The sequence below is a fragment of the Chlamydotis macqueenii genome, chromosome 7 (assembly GCF_036417535.1).
Source record: "Chlamydotis macqueenii isolate bChlMac1 chromosome 7, bChlMac1.mat, whole genome shotgun sequence".
In the NCBI taxonomy this organism is placed as follows: Eukaryota; Metazoa; Chordata; class Aves; order Otidiformes; family Otididae; genus Chlamydotis; species Chlamydotis macqueenii.
The window spans coordinates 2,338,951-2,358,186 of record NC_141562.1 but is presented as its reverse complement, the minus strand read 5'-3'; the positions used below and the strand labels follow the sequence as shown (position 1 = coordinate 2,358,186).

Below are 19,236 nucleotides of genomic sequence, written 5' to 3'. Positions count from 1 at the left end.
GGCTGCATTTTGTCCAGAAACTACAGACCAGGAAAAAGTAATCTGTGACCTTCCCATCTGAGTGAATGGACCATCCCTGTTACTGAAGGGGCTGCAGGAATGTGCTGAGGCTTATGTTTTCCAAGCGAGGATGGCAGCATCGGAAGAGACCTGTGATCTTACGCCTTAGTGAGCCAGCAGTATGACTGATACACAATGCTGAGGGGAAAGCATGAGAGGGGTGCTAAAGAACTTAATAACCTGAATTCTTGCCACCTGTGGTTGTTATATCCAGGAATACATAAGAGGAATAGACAGGATTTATCCTCCCAGCCTCTGTGGCACCACTTTGAAAATGACGCTATGAAAATTGTTACAGGTGGGGAAGGTGCTACTGAGAACACAAACGTGAACAGCCTCATGCAGATGATTGTCAGAGTGAGTTTGGGTTGTGAACATACTGTGCACTAGTGATGATGTGTACAATACTGCTAGCTGAGATTGTATGCCCTACTCTTGGCGGCTAGTGAGCTAAGATGTGTCACTGTTGGTGTACAGGCATATACAGTAGTCAATACAATGTGAACAATGAGCAAAGTCTGCAAAACTGGTGGTTAAAGAGGCTATTTTTTTCTTATAACTGTGGGTGATATGGAATTAAGGGATTTCCAATCCTAACCATTCTATGATTCTATGATTCTGTGATTCTATGATTCTATGATTCTGGAAGCCATTTCTGACCTTTGAGCACAAAGTTTCTGCAATGGGCACCTCCTGCTTGGTTGTCCACTTCTATATACTATGCATTCCCTACAAGCTGCCCATGTTCTCCTTCCTTCCCCAACTTCAAATAAATATAGTAAAATCAGGGCACTTACCCAAGCTGGTCTCTTGTCTTGTCCTGGAATTTCTGTCCCGCTGCTACCCTGGAGATGTGAGACAGGCAGAAAATGGCTTCCTTTTCTCCTTAGAGAACTGTGGAGACAGCTTCTGCACTCACCCAGCCTAGCATAAAGATCAGGCCCTACACTGAAAAGTCAAGGAATCCAGGTGGCTCTGCAGTGGCCTTCAGGTCAGAAAAGGGTCCAGTACAGCTCAACATAATGTAGATACTTACGCAGAACTACCCAAGTGGTCTGCTGACATGCTTATTTTTTAAGTAGCTGTCTCCTTCAAGTTGCTTGTCTCTGTAGTCAGAATCAGCCATGTCAAAGTGCCACCAAGTCGCCTCTTCTTGTGTGCTACTGAGAAATTTTTCCTCAACAGACGCCTGGGCTATCTCCAGCAGGCCAAATCTCATCAGGTCTCATTTCCTACTTCTATGCCCTTACAACATCATAGTTTTTTGTTTGTAAGTCAGAAGGCTAAAAAATTAAAGGTTGCATTGCAGTCAGACAGATTTCTATAATCTGGCATGAGACACAAAATGTGTGGTGCATATCCAATGGCACTACAGGGACATATGAATCTCCAAGGCCTTCTGGATGTAATTGGTACACCTCACACGGGTAGAGGAAATGAAACCCAGCATGAGTCTATACTGCCCCAGTGCAGCAGCCAATGAAGTGAACTGGCTGCTAAATTGGCCCCAAACTTTCTCTTAGCAGAAAGGAAATGATTTGTTCTAGGTGAAAGCCTAAAAGCGAACAGTGTACACAGCTAGGGCATCAAAGCCTGAGAGCATCTCAAACTGACACAATGGATACAGCCTTTGATAGGCTTGGCACACCTCAAAGTCATGGTAGAAGCTGAAGAAAAGCTTTTTACCAGCTCCCAACGTGCCAGTTCACCCTCCACCAGGGCAGTCACACCAGGTTCAGCACCACTGCAGCCTACAATGTGCCTGAGCTATGTTCCCTCCTTCACTTGATAGATTTGTTCTCTCTGTACATCTCCGTCATTTAAGGATTCCCCATTAGGGCAAGCTCAGTTATCGGTAAGGGTCCTCTCCAACTCCTTGACACCTCACAAGTCACACACAGGGGTGAGGGGAGGGCTCCTTTACTTTGCAACCAAGAAAAATTATGATCTGTTTTACTGTCTGACTTGAAGCAAGCAAAAGAGCTAAACTGTTTTTATATACATTTCTATAACACAAGACATTTTCAGTGTTTCAGGTAGAATAAAAACACTCAAATTAGTTCACCAGTTTGCATAAGTAAAGTCATTTAAGTTATGCTAAAAAGGTATTATGACCTAAATGTTATTATTAGAAACCAACACCTTGAAAACACTAACTACTAAAAAAATGTTTTTGTCTACTTTTATAAATTACCCATATGTTGTTCCTCATCCATTACTGACAATAATACCTGAGCAACATACATTATGCATTAAATATTTTTATAATCATTCAGAACTATTTGTATTAAACAGTGATAGCAGCTATTCACTTAAGATTTAAAAATGTTAAAGTTGATAGTATACAGTACATATCAGAACATCATAGATCAGATTATGGTGGATATCTTCAGGCAATTTTATTTTATATGGAATGGAAGGGTGGAAGACTAAGCATTTTTAATCCAAACAACTCTGCTCACAATTTGACCTAAACTGATAAAAGTTGAGAAGTTCATATCTGAACTTGTCACTTAAAGGTGAACTAAAAATCTTTAGCAGTAAAGGGCAAAGAATCAAAATCGGCTACATAGTATATGAGCAGAGGTAAAAAAATCAAGTAACTTTATTTTTAGAAAATGAAACATGGAGCCAGTAGCCACGGGCTACTGTACCAAAGCCTGTATCAAAAATGTTACCACACTTCAGCTGTTAGGTAATTTGAGAGATGAATTAGTGGGCATCTCTGCTGCAGAAGTCCAGTCACGCAACTGGTATTTTTGCAGAATCAACAGAGAGGATATGAATGAACTGTTCTCTAATTATTCTGGCAAGGCAGAGGAGGACATTCTGCACTTCATTCTCTGGTGTCATCAATTTGACGTCTTTATAACTGTTAAATTAATTTTTCTGTACTTCAGGAGCCTATTTCAGTTCTTAATCTTACAAGGATGAAATTCACGCTGCCTGACAAGGTCTTAGAAAGTCCCCAGTGCAACAGATGCCTTGATATTCTAGTGTCCACATGAGGACAGGTAACTGGAGAAATCTGTGGGTGCTGCAGATTGTTTTTTTTTTCCTGGGATGCTTCACAATACTCCACAAGAAAGCATACCTAGGCCTCCTGGGAAGACTGGAAGTCTGGGCAGTACTGATAACATTGGATCTATCAAGAGACATGCAGCCAAGATTGTGTAAAAGATACCAAACCATCTTTAGCCCAACACTTTTCCAAGAGGTAATACGTTTGTGTGTGTGTATGTACTACAAACATAAATACACCCTACCCCGGCTTGGATATTTTGGCATCCCATGATTATTTACTGTTCACTGTAAAAATGTTATTACTTTCATTACTCCAGAATAAATACAAAAATAGAACTACAATCCTGCCACAGGAAAGAACCGTATTTCCTTTCAGCTTTCTTCTCAGTTACACCAAGTTGCTCACCCAGAACTCAACTGAACTAATCTTGTTCTTTGCTACTGCACATAACAGGGATATTCACACCACCCAGGTCACAGAAATATCAAATGTCAGCCTGAAAAATCAAGGTCAACTTGATTATCTCCACGTCTACAACTGAGCCCCATGGAAACTTTTTCTCATTGTCTTTATTGCACAAATGATTTTAACAGGTATATTGAAAGAAGCAGACAGTTCTGGCCAAAAATACCTTTTACCTCCACCAAAAAGAGCCTGTTACAGATCCACAGTTGTTTATATGAGTACTGCAATTAGAAATATACCCTTTAAAAAATCCCATCTACTCTATGTGGTTGTCATGATAAATAATGAAAAATGGCATCGGGTTCTTATTTTTTCTCCTTTGGTTTATTAATATTATTTATTATTAACACTAACAGATACAAATAGATACCAACACTCCAGGGAAAGTGAAGCACCTTTTTAAATTCGGTTGTAAGGTTTACTGGTTTTCTTAGATTATGAGTTTAATCCAATCATTCCTCTTTCTTATTAACATACTTTGATATTAAATACCTATATGCACATGAAGGCTTCCTACTTAAATTTGGTTTTTTCCCATTGAGATCATGATAAAAGTCTGGGAATGAGACAGCGGATGATTACTGAACCAAAACATTTGCTTACCACAGTCCAATTCTGTTCATATAGAAGTAAATGAGAAAATTTTGCCTTTCAGTCCACGGAGAGAAGATGCAAACCCTAAGTGAAGTAGCCACAATGCTATTATATTATCTCTGTCTTAGAGCTATTCAACCAAAAAATACTCTTATACAGTGTTAATAAATTACATTTCAAAAATGGTGTTTTGCTAATTGATTTTATCCTTATATACTAATAGCATTCAAACAAGACTAGTAAAGGTATGTAACAATACCATTTGTACCTTTGTCATATTAGCATGGAGGCACGATTTCAAGGTCACGGGTTAAAAACACCATATTGTATAAATCTAAAGAGAACAACAAGAACACTAACTTCAAATATTATAGAAACACATGACAACTACTGAATCAAAGGACCAAATATATGTCATCATTACATGCATATGTTGTATTACATCATTTCATGAAACTGAAAATCAGTAGAGGAATGAGAAACCTTGAAGCATGTTTATTTCTGGTCACTGGAATGCAAAACACAGAACTTGCAGCCGCACCAGCATATGGGACTGAGGTGATCCTCTTGATTTGACTATGCTATTCTACAGCAAGACACACTGCATAATGTCAGAGCTTTTCTATAGGGAATGTGAGATTAAGTTCTTGTATTTTGATGCCATGGTAATGCATTAAGGCATTTACTATCTTATTCTCATTAAAACGCTTTGCAATTGATAACTAAATATCAGGACTCCATTTTACAGATACAGAGTCACACAATAAAGCTGTACATTGTTAATGGTAAACCTGGAAATGCAGCTTACCAGTTGCTAACTCTGTCTGGTGTCTCTTCTTCTGTGGCCACAATTTAGTAAGTTTACTTGAACAGACTGCTTATTTACTGTAAGGACTTGTGACCTTGGCCAAGCTCCTGTTGCCTTTAATCTCTACTCCTGACACTAAAGGTAGTATATTTATCAAAGCTGGGAGTACCTGAATGAAACTGGTCAGGAAAAAAAAAAAACTCTTCACACTCATATGCTCCTGCCTACTTTATCATCCATTGAGGATATGAACTTTATGTGAATGAAAAAGAATAAAGAAATATGGTTTTTTTATGGGAAAGAAATGACATAAAGGGTAACTCTCTGCTCAGTTAATGAAAAATAAAAATTACAATTAGATGAAGTAGAGTATGTGCTTAGTTGTTTCTTGTTCTTAATCTGCTTCAAATCCTTTAACAATTCAGGGAATGGGCAGCCTTTGCAAGAGGAATTATTTTAGTTCCCTTAAAAATGTATCTTCATTGGGACAGATAATTGCCACAGGGAAACTTTCACAATGCAAAATTTAATTTTTGTGGTTGTTAATTTATATACTACTCATATTCAAAAATTTGCTGGAAAAAACAGCAAATATGCAAAAACCACACAAGAAAGTATATTATATTTTTTTAGGAACAAGTTTTCATTGTTCAGCCCTTCTTCTGGTATTGAAAGTAGTGACTAAGAAGATATGATGCTATAGACACTTGTTTGACTAATGCCTTCTCACTTAAAAAAAAAAAAACACTGAAAAATTTGTAAGCAGAGTTTGTATCATCACTTCATAAGTAACCTCTTCCTTTTGACATCTTGTAGAATTTAAAAGTTCTCGTGATTTTTTTTTCCCCCCTCAGCTTACTGGTGGCTCACTTGTTTTATCTCACCAGACCACAGGGTAGAAGTGGCTATGTATATATTTTTAAGCTAACCATATTTCCTACTATTTGGCACATTTTCTTCCTCTCCTTTTCTTTCTTTACCTCCAGGTAAGTCACATAGCACAACAGTGAGCAAAGAGGTGAGATTCCGGTTGAAATGATGTAATGCTGAAAATTAAATTTACACACAAGTGTTCAGAGCTTGGGTCATAGCTGGGTCACTATTCGGAGTGGGAGGCAATCCAGCAAGGAGCACTGGATAATGATTTCTCTGTGCTGAGGCCCCTTTCATGAAATATAGCACAAAGCTCTACCTTGATATCTGAATCTAATCTGATTCAATGTGTATAACTATTGGGATTGGTTGTGTGGTAGTAAGAGGTCATATTATTTTGTTACATGCTGTACTATGTCTCCTTTTCCTTTCAGCCTACTAGCACCCAGAAATAAGCTTTCCAGTATCTGAACCCTTACCCAGAGATAGTGTTTTAGATAAGGGCTGGCTGGCTGAGGCTTTTTACAGAATACAGTATATTGTTTAGAGTTGAGGAGGGAATTATTTTTTTCCTTGATTCTTGAACAAAGAAGGGAGTTTGTCTTGGTTGTTTCTGCATGGTCACCTACGGCCAAGACTATTCTTTTTTAGCTGTCTTTATCCACTGTGCTCATTTGTAACCAGGTACAGCTATCACACACCTATCCAAATGGGTGCCATCTCGAGAGGGTAGGAAGTGCCTGCAGAACATCTCTGCCCACATACAAGTAACCAGGCCTTCACAGGAGGCACAGGCTCATCTAAGCGATCCAGGCTGGTGGGATAGGCTGTGCAAAACACCCTCGAGTCTGAAAAACACAAACACATCAGAAGTTAAACCAGCCTGTGCCATTTCCTTCTGTTGTGCCAGTCCTCGGTCTCTTGCATTGCCAATGATTTTGCACTCTACCTGCGAGGTTTCCTGCTGCCACATGACAATTCTGCAGTCAGCCACAGGCTGACAACCACGGCACCAAGAGAGCGGCTGTCAGGGCCATTTTGCATGAAGCACACGCAGCTCCTACCCAGCGAAACCCTAATGTGTTGATTTACACAGTCCTCTTGGCTGACATGGGAAAATGAGTCTGGTCATGGTTGATTTAACATTTTATGGGCAAAGAGTCAGCCTGCTATAGTAAGTTTGGACTACTGCAAACATTTTACGCATTTACACACAAGTCCACGGGAAATAATATTCGAGATACTAAGTGGGTTTGATGCTCACATCGCTTGAGCTCTGTTGAAAATAACAGAAGTTCCAATTAAATAAATACAAAGGTGTACACTACAGGCCAGACCCCCAGGCTGAGTCGGCGGCTCCCGCTCTGCGGGCACACACACCCAAGGCAGGAGGAGCTCGGTCAAAGCGCGGGGCAGGCTGCGGGGGGGCTGCGGTGCCCGGGGCTCGCTGCACGCCGCGAACAGGACCAGGCCGGCGAGCCCCACCCGCCGGGTGCCGGCCCCACCACGGGCACCGACCCGCTCCGGTACTTTCCCGGGTACTTACGAGGGGTCGGGCACACCTCCCCTTCCCTATCGGCTTCCGCGGCTCCCCGCGGCCCGGCGGCGGTGGGCGGGCGCAGCCGGCGGGCGGAGCGGAGACGCGCGGCTCCGCCCGCCCCGGCGGAAGTGTCGGCGGCCGCGGGGCTGCCCCGGCCGCTCTGGGCGGAGGCAGTGGCTGCGGCAGCGCGGGTCGCGCCGCGTCCTTTCGCAGGCGTCGCTCCTTGCCGAGAGGGTGGGGTGTTTTTCCCCGTAATTCACTAAAACCAACCGGCAGCGGAGCGGCTGCATAACGCGCGCTGCTGCTGCCCGCTGTGCCTGACCCGAGCCCGCCGCCTAAGTCGGCAGGTAACGTCGCGCCGTGCCCGCCGCCGCCTGCCCCGCGCTGCCGGTGGGGAGGAGGGGGCGCGGTCCCGGCGGGGAGAGGCGGGGGGTTTCTCCGCCCGCACCGGCTTCCCCGGGGGCGGCCGGAGGCAAACGCGGCTCGTCCCCGGCCGCCGCGGAGGGGCGAGGGGGCGCCCGGTGCCCTGCCCGGCCTGGGGGCGGCGAGCCCCCCCTCCTCAGCCTCTCTTCTCCCCGGGGTCCGGCGCTGCTGGACGGAAAATAAATTCTAAAAAAAAAAAACCAAAAACAAACAGAAAAAAAAAGAACCACCCAAAAGCCAAACACAAAAAATAATGTCTGTCAAATTTACCTCCGTCTAGTTCATCTCCGTCTAGTTCATCGCCCGAGAAGAGAGGAGGAAAGCGCGTGTGCCTGCGTGGGGGTGCCAGGAGAAAGATGAGTGTTTCTTTCATTAACCTAATGGTAATTGCAAAAAGACTCCCTTTTTGTCAGCTTCACCTAATCAAAACCGAATATCTGTATGTGGCACTGACAAAATCAGTAAAACTTCACCTTCGACTTTATTGATCTGAACAGACAGGCAGAGTTTTCTATGGTGTTCAATTTAGGGAATTAAAAAAAAAAACCACTCCGCTAACAGCATTTGGTACATTTCTAACCCATATGTCACCTCAGTGCTTTAAATAATTATATTTGCATGCAGGGAGTGATTCATAAATATGTCAGGATTGTGAAATATAGGCAGGCATTTCAAACTTTCTATTTAAAAAACATGAATTATGGCCACGAAAAATGTGTTCCCATTTAAGGGTGATACGAAGTATTTGGTGTCTAGTACGGAGGCCCATCCATCATATAGACAATAAAGAGAGTTTTTGCCTGACGTTGGAAATTTATGGTTGCCCTTCTCTGCCCTAATAACTCAAGCATTGTGTCAGCCTGTGACAGCCTTTGCAGAAAAACAGCAACCCTGTTATCAATCAAAAAGCCCTTTTACATTTTTAGCAAAACTCTGATCATCCAGACACCCTTTTAATGTATATATTACATCATTATAGATCATTCTGCACTTTTACTGCAACTCAACAAAATGATCCATCACTTCAGGACAGTCCTGATGAACGCTGATGTAAATTATTTGCACGTCGCTAGTACAGTACAAAATGAAAAATGTACTTTAGGTGGAATTAATTTTAGGGTGTAAAAAGCTAAAGACGAAAGCAGTGGGGATTAGAGGAGACCTAAATGCATCATTAGGGATGACTGAAAACAAGCTAATAGTTATTAAAATCAAGATTATTTTAACCTTTTCGGATCGCAGACCTGGACCGTTTCAAGAAGATAGCTAAGATAGATTGCATGCTTCTCCTTGCCTCTACCCCCCGCCCGAACGGAGCTGTCTTGTAATTGTGCCAAGGATTATTGTTCATTTGTCATTTGGGTGTTTAGATAAGGTTAATTATTGGGGTTCCAATGCCTTTTCCGGCCACATCCTTAAAACTTTTCCTCATATCTCAAAAGAGGTTATTCCCCACGCGGTTGAAGACGCATCTGGTTGATCTGCACAGTTTCCCTAACAAAGTCGTCAATAAACACTCTCCACATTTGGGATCCGAGTGACGAAGCTAAAGATCGCCATAGTTAATTTCTGAAGGATTACTGTAACCAAATATGTGCTATTCTATGTTAATTCTCTCCAGTAGCCTCCAGGCTTTCGCAGAAGATAAACACAGAGATGCCTTTATGACTGCTGAGATTCAATGATTAGACCAAGGTGTTACAGAACCTAAAAGACTCTTTTTCCTCTCTTAAAATCTAGGCAGCAAATACCCATTCGAGTACATACGTACGAATTAGGAAACGCGTTCACTTGCTTGGGGCTCGATCATTTTAATCGTAGCACATTTAGTAACACGCAATGGCACTGAAAATCTCCATGCACTTAACAGGAAACGTCCCCAGCCTTTCCCGTGGCATCACACTCGTTTGACTTGCTCTCTCCCTCGCCCTCTAGAAAGTTACCTCAAGGCTTATTTAAAATAAAACCCGTTTGCATAAGAAACACCTTAAACATAAAAGAGGATAGATTTGGAAAATAGCTGCTGGTAAAAGGCTTTCAACACGGGAGTAAAAATTTTCACACTCATACATGAAACAACGTCAATAGGGGAATCTATCAAAGGGCTGAAAATATAAAAGTTTGTTTTTTTTTTAATTAGGTGCATTATTCTCTTCCTTATCTTAGCGTACCAAAAGGAAGAAAATTAGATAAACTCATTCGAAAACATTTTAGTTTAGGTATATTTCCGAAAGCAGTAAGCAAGCAAGCAAGCAAGAACATGTTTTTCTGCTCATTTAGTAAAAATATCACTGATTACTAAAACTCACGTTCACTTAAACATGACTATTATTTTGAAGATGGCTCTAAAATTATCACTTCTTATAAAACCATTACCTACATCTCGTGCAGAATAAAATATAAATTGCTTATATATAGTAGGAAAATAATTACAACCATAAAGGTAAATATTTTCAAGTACTAGGCAAACAGGGGAGAGGTGTGGAAATCTTACTTTCTGTTGGCAAGCATTTAAAACTATTCGCTTTAGTAACATTCTGGAAGAAATACCCCACACCTCTGCCGGATACCTGGGCAGATGCATCAGCTTTATCTAAGCTCATAAAGTCTCATATTAAAAAAAAAAAAAAGGGGAAAAAAATTTGCCTCTCCCCAGATGTATGAATTCGTGGTGCGGTATTTCGGATAACCCATCACATTTCTTATCCGAAGTATTATCATTCTCGGGAGAAAAAAAAAAAAAAAAGATAGAAAAAAAAAAAAAGGAGATGCACCCTTTAAAAAAAAATCTGTTGGAATGCACACCTTAATAAAAGCCTTGGGGTAGATAATGAAACGCAAGCACTACCAAAGCAAATAAATTTGACGCACAGGACGGACAGACAGGTAGTAAGTGGTGTTATGCATGGAAATACAGCCCAGACACAACTCAGCAACTGGGATTCTGTTAATTAAAAGCTTAACCTTGTTCTAAACGATAGAAAAGAGAGGGGGTGGAAAGAAAAAAAAAAATCTAAAGGGCCTGCAGGGTTGTTGCTGTTCAGCTTTAGAGACTAAACGCCCTTTTCCAACATGATCTACAGAAGCTGACACTTAAATGGCAAGAGAGCAAGCTCGCAGAGCAGGCACGCTGGTGCCGAGGTTTCTGCAGTTCCCTCTCCCGAGGGAAAAATAGTCAGTCCGGGTTTTTTGGGTGATCCTGACCAGGGTTTGCAGCTCGCCAGCCTGACCTGTCAAGGGGATTATTTTAGAGGGAGATTAATAGGGGAGGCGGGCTGCAATAATAATCGTTTTGTTTGATGTGACAACTTTGATAGGCGTTGATTTACTTACAAACTGATAGGCTTTTAATTGAGCGCCTCCATCCAGCTTGAGATGAAAGGAAAACCGCATTGAAAAGCTGCCCGAGTGCCCTCGAGCCTCAATACTGATTAGCCATCTCGACAGTGAATAGTTCAAGGCATTTTCAAACTTTTTTTCCTTTCTCGCTCTCGCTCTCCTCTCCTCCTCAAATATCTGCCAGCCCACTCCTTTTTAAGAGAAAATAAATCATTTCCATTGTGTGCAAATAAAATCGACTTGACATGCTTGCCAATAGCTAGTAGGTAAAGGAAAGTGTGGACTGGCACTTGTTAATTAATTCCTCCTTTGCTCTCCTTTTTTTTAAAGTTACAATTTTCCTTTGTAAGAGGAGGAAGACGGGTTCCAACCCTTAGTTGTTTGGGTTTGGGGGGGTTGTTGTGTTTGGTTTTTTTTTTAATCTTTTGTTGTTGTTGTTGTTGTTGTTTTTTAAGAGAATAAAAGCAACAGCCACCAAAATTTCAACAAGACTACACAAGTAAATGCCAAACAGCAAACCGTCTCCACGGACTCATTAAACAAGGATCCCTCGCGAAAGTAACAAGCAGGACGGAATCCATCTTCTTCAGCTCCAGAGAGGAAAAGAGCCCGCAGCAGCCAAAACAAAATCTATGCACCGCGTTCAAGCTGCAGCCCCGCTGCCCGCCCGATCTCAGGCGTGTGCATCCCAGCTCCGAGACCCTCGCGGGGAATCGTTTTCTGCGTGTGTTGGGCGCAGTGAATAAGCTCTCATAGCTCAGAAATGCTTTGGAGGGGGCAAGGGGGAGAGGATGTCTCGGGGCTGATTTTTTTTTTACAAGCTTCTACATAAAAAGTTTACAGTACTGAGTGTGATTTAAATCTCATTTCAAAGGCTGACCGAAGGAAGAAAAAAAAAAAAAAAAAGAAGAAAAAGCTGTCCTCTGAACCTACTAATTAAATCACTCTCTGATGCTTCTACTTCAGCCAGAAAGATGGGGGTTCGTGCTGTTCCCCCTCTCCTTCCCCCCGCTCCTCCCGCCGGTGCGCTGCCTGTTTTACACATGTACCGGCTAGCGCCTCTGCTTCCCTGGCTTTCAAGTAAAACAACCCCTTCCCGAAATCACCCTCACCTCCACAAGAAAAGAGCGAGGGAAGGAAAAATGGGGAGGGGGAAGCCTTCCCACAGCTGACTCTACCTTAAGACAATTAATCTTTAGTCTTTCACCCTGGGAGGCAGGATAAATACAACGAGAAAACAGATAGGAGTCTCCCCGGTCCTGTAAGGAAAACAGCTGTTCCAAGCACTTTAATGCAAATGAACACAAATGAAGGTTTCAGCTTTTTTTTTTTTTCTTCCAGAGTTTTACTGCACTCCATTTATCAATTGGACTTGACAACAAAAGAAAGAACTGGGGGAAAACCTGGGGCAGATTCAAGTCACTTCCACTCTATGTAAAGGAAGGGGGGGAGTTCCTTAAGGGTAAGTTGTGGGTCTTGTCAGTCTTACTGCAATATCGTTTTTTATGCAAGATTTCTTTCTCTCCCTCCCCAGTTCTTAATTTTCACGGTCTTGTAAGACGACCGCGGTGATTGTGAAATGAAAGTACGTTTACGGCTTTCCACTGAGAAGTTGTGGCAATAAGCCCTATGCTTTCAGAGAACATACAGAAATTTAAAAGTTTGTTAAAATTAATTGTATCTTTATAGAAGCTAGAAGAGTGCCGCATATTTACCCTACTTTATACACTATATTAAAAAACTAAAGTGGTTTTAATAAAAGACAGCAGATGTACTTACTTGGCTGCAGGATTTAAAGGGTACCTCTTTACGGGGGGGGGGGGGGGGCAGGTATCTAGGAAAACCTGCCTTGTGTCTACCTAGTAAGAAGAGCAGATCATTAAAGGCTGACACATCTGTTTAGGGGCTGGGGGAGGTCGGTGTTTCAAGGGAAGAAGGACTTGGTTCAGCAGATAAAAATGCGAGAAAGTGAAAGTCCTTCCTCTCGCCCACCCCTTCCAGGATCAGCGCCTGTTCTGGTCGGAGTCCAGGTCAGGAATTGGACGCGACCCCTAAAGCACTTGCCTTGTTCTTCACTTGTCAAACGTGTTTTATCTCTAAGTGACCTTTTTGTTAATGTTGTAGATTGTGTGGGCCACCATGTCAGATCCGGAAACAAAAGTAAAAGATTGATTAACACATTTTGCCTGTGAAAAAATGTTATGGGATGAGGAGGTGGAGGGGGGGGGTTAGTGGGATGGAAAGTACAAAAGAGAAAAGAAAAAGGCAATCCAGGGAGCGACGGAAGGGGTGCGGATCCCACTCGGGGCATCCGCCGGCGCGGTACAACCGGGGTGGAGGGCAGAGAGGACTCGGTACGCTCCGGGCGCGCAACAGACACAAAGCAAGGCGGCAAGGCGCGAATATAACGCCCGGGTGGATATCGTGTACGTACCCACGAGGTTCTCGACACAGCCTACTGAAATCAAACACATAAATGGCGAACCGATACTCTAGCTAAGGCGATGCGTCGCCTCCCCAGGCCCTCGGTGCCGGGAGCGGGGATGAAGGGCAATTCTTCGAAGGGGACGAAAAGCCCGGCAGCCCTTCCCGGCCCCGCACCGCGCTGCCCTGCGCGGACGCGTCCACGCAAGGCAGCGCGGTGCGGGACCGGGAAGGGCTGCCTTGTGCTGGCACGCAAATCGAGTTTACTCGAAGGATTTATTCCGTAAATCGCATGGCTTTTTCTCCCGAGGAGCCCGTCTCTCCCTCTGTTTTCCTTCCTCCTTCTCTCTCTCTTTCCCCCTTCAAGTCACACCAGGCTTGTAATCAGCAACAAAAGCTGACATAAATCAAGGGCGGATTGACAGGGGCTGACAAATAACTGATTGATTGCGGTTGGGGAGCACTGACAATTGACGGCGGGGCGGAGAGACCCGAAAGGCGGCAGGCGGGCGGTGCGTGACAGCTCCGCGTGTGACGGCCCGGCCTCCCCCAATCCCGCCGCGCTTCCCCGCGCCGCCGCAAGCCGCGCCGCAGCGCCCCGGCTCCCGCCCGCCGCGGGCGGCGACGCGCAGGCCGGCCGCTCTGCAGGTTCTCGTCCGAGCCTAGCCCCGCGTTGTGAGGCGGGAGGGGGGTGGGGAGAAAGAGCCCCGCGCCTTTCTTTAGGGGCCCGGAGGGGAAGCCGGCGGAGGCCGCGGAGCTGGGGAGGGGGGCTGGCACCCGGGAGGGGGTGGGGTGCGGGCTGCGGGCTGGGCCTGTAAGCGCCGTGCGTGGCGGGCGGACGGCGGCAGGCCGTGCTCGGGGCAGTGTGCGGGCGGCGGCACCGCGCTCGGAGGGCGGCGGAGCCACGCGGCCACCCCCCCCCCACCCCAGCAGGAGCGGCGCCCCTCGGCCGCCCCCACTGGGGTATCCGCGCCGGCTGCGGAAGAAGAAAAACATTCGCAGCGCGTGATGTGAAACACAGAATTAACGCCCAGCCCGTCCTAGGAGCGAAAACAAGGAAGGAGGGGAGGGGAGAGGGAAGGCGGACGAGAAAGGGAAGGAGAAAAAAAAAAAAAGAGCGAGAGACCATTAAAAACAGAGGGAAAAAAAAGCCCCAGAAAAGGGAACGTCACATCCCCTTGACCCTCCAATCACCTCGGGGTCCCATTTGATTGGAAGGCGGCAAAGGCTTTAATCTCAGACTAATTCAGCTGCTTTTGAAGTGAGTTTCTTTGCCAGATCCCGGGCTGGATGGGCAGCGGCTCGCATCGCAGCTGAGCGGCGGAGGCGAGCGCTCCGCTCCGCGCCAGCCGGGGGAGCCGCCAGCGGCCGAGGGGGACAGCGGCGCACGATCGCAGCCCCCACCCCCGCCCCCAGCACAGCCCAAGGATTACTCGGCTTTTTTTCCCCCTCCGCTTTCTCTCCGGCCGGCTCCCCGTTTCCCTCCCCCTCCCCACCCACGCCCTCCCCGCCAGAGAGAGCCACGGGACATTTTATGTTTGTTTTCCTGCTCGGGGGGCGTGTGGCTTTTTTCCCTCCTCGCCCGCAGAAGGCGAGCGAGCGTTTCCGAGTGCGAGCGGCACCACTTGCCCCAGTTTTCATGCGAGGTTTTGGGTCATGATCACATCGCCCTCGCTTTCTGCTATAAGAAGTAGTAAGCGCAGCAGCAGCCTCAGCGAGCCGGGAGGCAGCCCCCGCCGCAGCGCCGCCGACCTCGCCGGGCCGACCGGGCACGCTGGGAATAACGGCAGCAGCGCCGCCGCCAAGCCCTGCTTCCACGCCGTCCCCCCCTCGGACCCGCTACGCCAAGCCAATCGCCTTCCCATCAAAGTCTTGAAAATGCTCACGGCGCGGACTGGACACATTTTACACCCCGAATACCTGCAGCCTCTACCCTCCACGCCCGTCAGCCCCATCGAGGTAAGAACCCCGGAGCCGGCCCCTACCCGCCCCCCCCCCCCATGCCCGGGCGCTGGCCCCGCATGGCGGCTCCGCCGGCCTGCCTCGGCTCGGTCCTGCGCCTTGAAACGGGCTCGCACCGGGAAACAGGCTGCTTTCCCTCTGGAGCGAGCGGGAGGAGCCGCTTCTGATTAACGTTCCCATGTTTACTGGGATAATTTCTAGTTCCTGTTTAAACTAACTTTTTATTTTGGCGCTTTTTAGCCCTTTTTTTTTTTCTCTCTTTTTTTTTGAGGGGAGGGGTGGGTGGAAGGACCCGGGACCCCCTCTGGGGTCGTGATCCGGCCACGCAACCAGGCAGCGCTCCGAGTGCCAAACAGCCTTGTTTTTTTGGGGTATTTGCCCCTTCTTTTTTTTTTTTTTTTTTTTTTGAGGGGGGCGCGGAGAGGGACAGGCTCAAGCGTGGGTGCGGCAAGATAAGTATTTCATCAGCTCCCCGACTGTCCCCTTTTAAGTACTGGCACGCGTTTGTACTTCGGGGGCCCCTGTTCGTCCCTTTTCTCTCTCCCCCGCCGAGGTTGTCGGTCTCCCCCTGCGTAGCTCGCTGTTTGAGGGACCGAAACTGGAAGCGGAGCGGGTGGTGGGAAGGGTGTGTCGGTGGGAATGAATGCTTTCATTAAGGTCTCTGCGGAGCGGGGACACCGCGCTCCCCCGGAGCCCGGCTCGCCGGCTGACTCCGGCTCCGTTTATAAATAGCGTCAGCAGTCAGGGCGCAGAAATGCTGCAGTCGCTACGGTTCGGAGCGGCACGGAGGTAACGCAGAGCTCCGCGCTGCCCGGGAAGCCATGGGCGGGGAAGGCGGCCCGCGCAGGGCTCGCAGGGGTACGAAAATTCCCAGCCCCTTTTAAAGGCTTTGTGGAAAATGGTGCATGCAGGGGAGGGGGGCTGTCAGAGTGATGAATGCGCACGAAATTGTTCATCACTTTCAGGCTGTTCACTGCAAAAACATACGGGACAAGTGTCCTAGGTATGCCCTGGGTCTTCTCTTACACCCCCATTAAACCTCCATCTCTGTGTGTCCTTCTGATTTCCGCAGCTGGATGCGAAGAAGAGTCCTCTGGCCCTCTTGGCACAAACTTGCTCGCAGATAGGAAAGCCGGACCCGTCCCCTTCCTCCAAACTCTCCTCGGTCACCTCCAATGGCTCCGGTGGTGACAAGGACTCCAAGTCGGGCCCCCTGAAGCTCAGCGACATCGGCGTGGAGGACAAGTCGAGCTTCAAGCCGTACTCCAAGCCGGGAGCGGAGAAGAAGGAGCCGGGGGCGGCGGGCTGCGCGGGCGCCCCCGCCGCGGGGGTCGCGGCCGGGGAGAAGTCGGGATTCCGGGTGCCGAGCGCCACCTGCCAGCCGTTCACCCCAAGGACAGGCAGCCCCAACTCCAGCGCCTCTGCCTGCTCGCCGGGGCTGCTGCCGGCCGAGGGCAAAGGCGGGGAGGACAAGAAGGACTCGGAGGGCTGCGGAAAGAGCGGCAGCTCCGGCTCGGAGGGAGGCCCGGGTACCACCAGCATCAGTCACAGCCGGATTAGCGTGAGCTGTGCCGGGATTAACGTGGAGGTCAACCAGCACCAGGAGAGCACGCCGGGCTCCAAGCCCATCGTCTCGGACTCCACCTCCTCCTGCAGCAGCACCACCGCTACCTCCTCCACCTCTGTCCTGGGCTCCGGCCTGGTGGCCCCCGTCTCTCCTTACAAGCCGGGCCAGACCGTCTTCCCCCTGCCCCCGGCGGGCATGAGCTACCCGGGGACACTGGCTGGAGCCTATGCCGGCTACCCGCCCCAGTTCCTGCCGCACGGAGTGGCGCTGGACCCCACCAAATCCTCCAGCCTGGTGGGGGCCCAGCTGGCCGCCGCCAGCAGCCTGGGCTGCAGCAAGCCGGCGGGGTCCAGCCCGCTGGCGGGCGCGTCGCCGCCGTCGGTGATGACGGCCAGCCTGTGCCGAGACCCGTACTGCCTGAGCTACCATTGCGCCAGCCACCTGGCAGGCGCCGCCGGCGCCTCCTGCGCCCACGACCAGGCCCTCAAGTCCGGATACCCCCTCGTCTACCCCACCCACCCCTTGCACAGCGTCCACTCCTCGCTGACCGGCGCCACACCGCCCTCGCTGGCCGGCCACCCTTTGTACCCCTACGGCTTCATGCTCCCCAACGACCCCCAGCCACACATCTGCAACTGGGTGTCGGCCAACGGACCCTGCGACAAGCGCTTCGCCACCTCGGAGGAGCTGCTTAGCCACTTGCGGACCCATACTGCCTTCCCGGGCACCGATAAACTCCTCTCCAGCTACCCCAGCTCCTCCTCGCTGGCCAGCGCGGCGGCCGCGGCCATGGCGTGCCATATGCACATCCCCACGACGGGCGCCCCGGGCAGCCCGGGCACGCTGGCCCTGCGCAGCCCGCACCACGCCCTGGGACTGGGCAGCCGCTACCACCCCTACTCCAAGAGCCCCCTGCCCACCCCCGGGGCTCCTGTACCCGTGCCCGCCGCCACCGGACCCTACTACTCCCCTTATGCACTCTACGGGCAGAGACTCACCACAGCTTCAGCCCTGGGCTACCAGTGAGCGCAGGCAGCGGGGCTTTGGCACACTACACGACAGAATCTAGCGGTGAGGGAAGGAAGCCCTGCGAAACTTTATAAAAGTTGGAAAGAAAAAAAAAAAAAATCTGACTTTTTATAAAATAGTGTTCATTTGAGGACTGGATCCATGAGCACTGTATTTATTTATGTTAGCTTCAAGCGGGACAACGAATCATAAAGTGCATTACTTAACTGAGCTCAATAGGTAAAAGTGGAACACCCATTGTAGAATATAAATAAAAAGATAGAGGTCTTCTCTTTAATGTTACTTTAAAATTGCTATGATTGTATTGTACGTTCTTATTTAATGTCTCATTGAAACAAAAAAAATTTACATGCATGTTTGTTACTAAAAAACAACTCGCAATTTGTCAGTTATAATTTCAAATTGCAATTATTTTTAAGGTGTATACCCTTGAAAGAGAATTGGTATTTTTTTGTATGTATTCTGGAAGAAAAACAAAAACAATTCTATTCCAAAAACCTCATTTGCCTTATTTTGTTCTTTAAAAGGAACACTTAACTATTTTTAATTTTTAAGTCCACCCTGTAAAAAGGGTTAAGTAAGGTTTACGTCATGTACTAAAATAGACAATGTATCGCTTTAAAGATTAAAATTCCGTATATTTGATGTATTAAAAGGTTTTACTTTTTTTTTTTAAATACGCTTTGATTCTGTTATAAAACCCGAGTAGGTCTTGGATGGAGGCGACTGCTAATTTTTCCTTAAGCTTTTATTCAATTTTAATTAAAAATTTAAAAAAACCCTAAGTTTTTTTTTTTATTGTAACCCCAGGGCGCTCTTTAAAAAAAAAAAAAAAATCAGACGGGAGTATTTTTTTTTTCTCCTTCAGTAGAATTTGTAGGCATGAAATAGGAAAACTGAGAATCGGTTAAATCTCTTTTACTTTTCTAAGGAAGATTAACTTTTTTTTTTTTAAAGTTTTTTACTATGAAAACCTGTTTTTTGAAACCAAGTTTCAATTAAAAGACTTAGTTCTTTCTTTAGAAAGAAGCGGGGAAGGCAGGACTTATTTGTGAAAGAGTAAGAAGATTATCTGAAAGCTTTTTTACAGTGTAATGCATAACTATTCGTCTCTTTTTCTAAACGAG

The 19,236-nt window shown here is 47.0% G+C and overlaps 1 protein-coding gene and 1 long non-coding RNA gene across 2 annotated transcripts in view; both read left to right on the top strand.

Moving 5' to 3' along the window:
- Positions 1-19,236, top strand: part of LOC147600029 (uncharacterized) — a 686,528-nt gene that overhangs the window by 219,203 nt on the left and 448,089 nt on the right. The gene's annotated exons all lie outside the window — the stretch shown is intronic.
- Positions 14,511-18,606, top strand: ZNF503 (zinc finger protein 503). The gene is made up of 2 exons (XM_086752086.1): positions 14,511-15,510; positions 16,586-18,606. The coding sequence occupies exons 1-2, from the start codon at positions 15,208-15,210 to the stop codon at positions 18,104-18,106; spliced, it is 1,824 nt and encodes a 607-aa protein (XP_086608212.1). The 5' UTR covers positions 14,511-15,207; the 3' UTR covers positions 18,107-18,606.

Bases quoted from the DNA above. Each gene is read 5' to 3' on its own strand.
- ZNF503 (XM_086752086.1), top strand. From the start codon at position 15,208: ATGATCACATCGCCCTCGCTTTCTGCTATAAGAAGTAGTAAGCGCAGC. The intron at 15,511-16,585 runs GTAAGAACCCCG...TGATTTCCGCAG, and splicing joins CGCCCGTCAGCCCCATCGAG to CTGGATGCGAAGAAGAGTCC.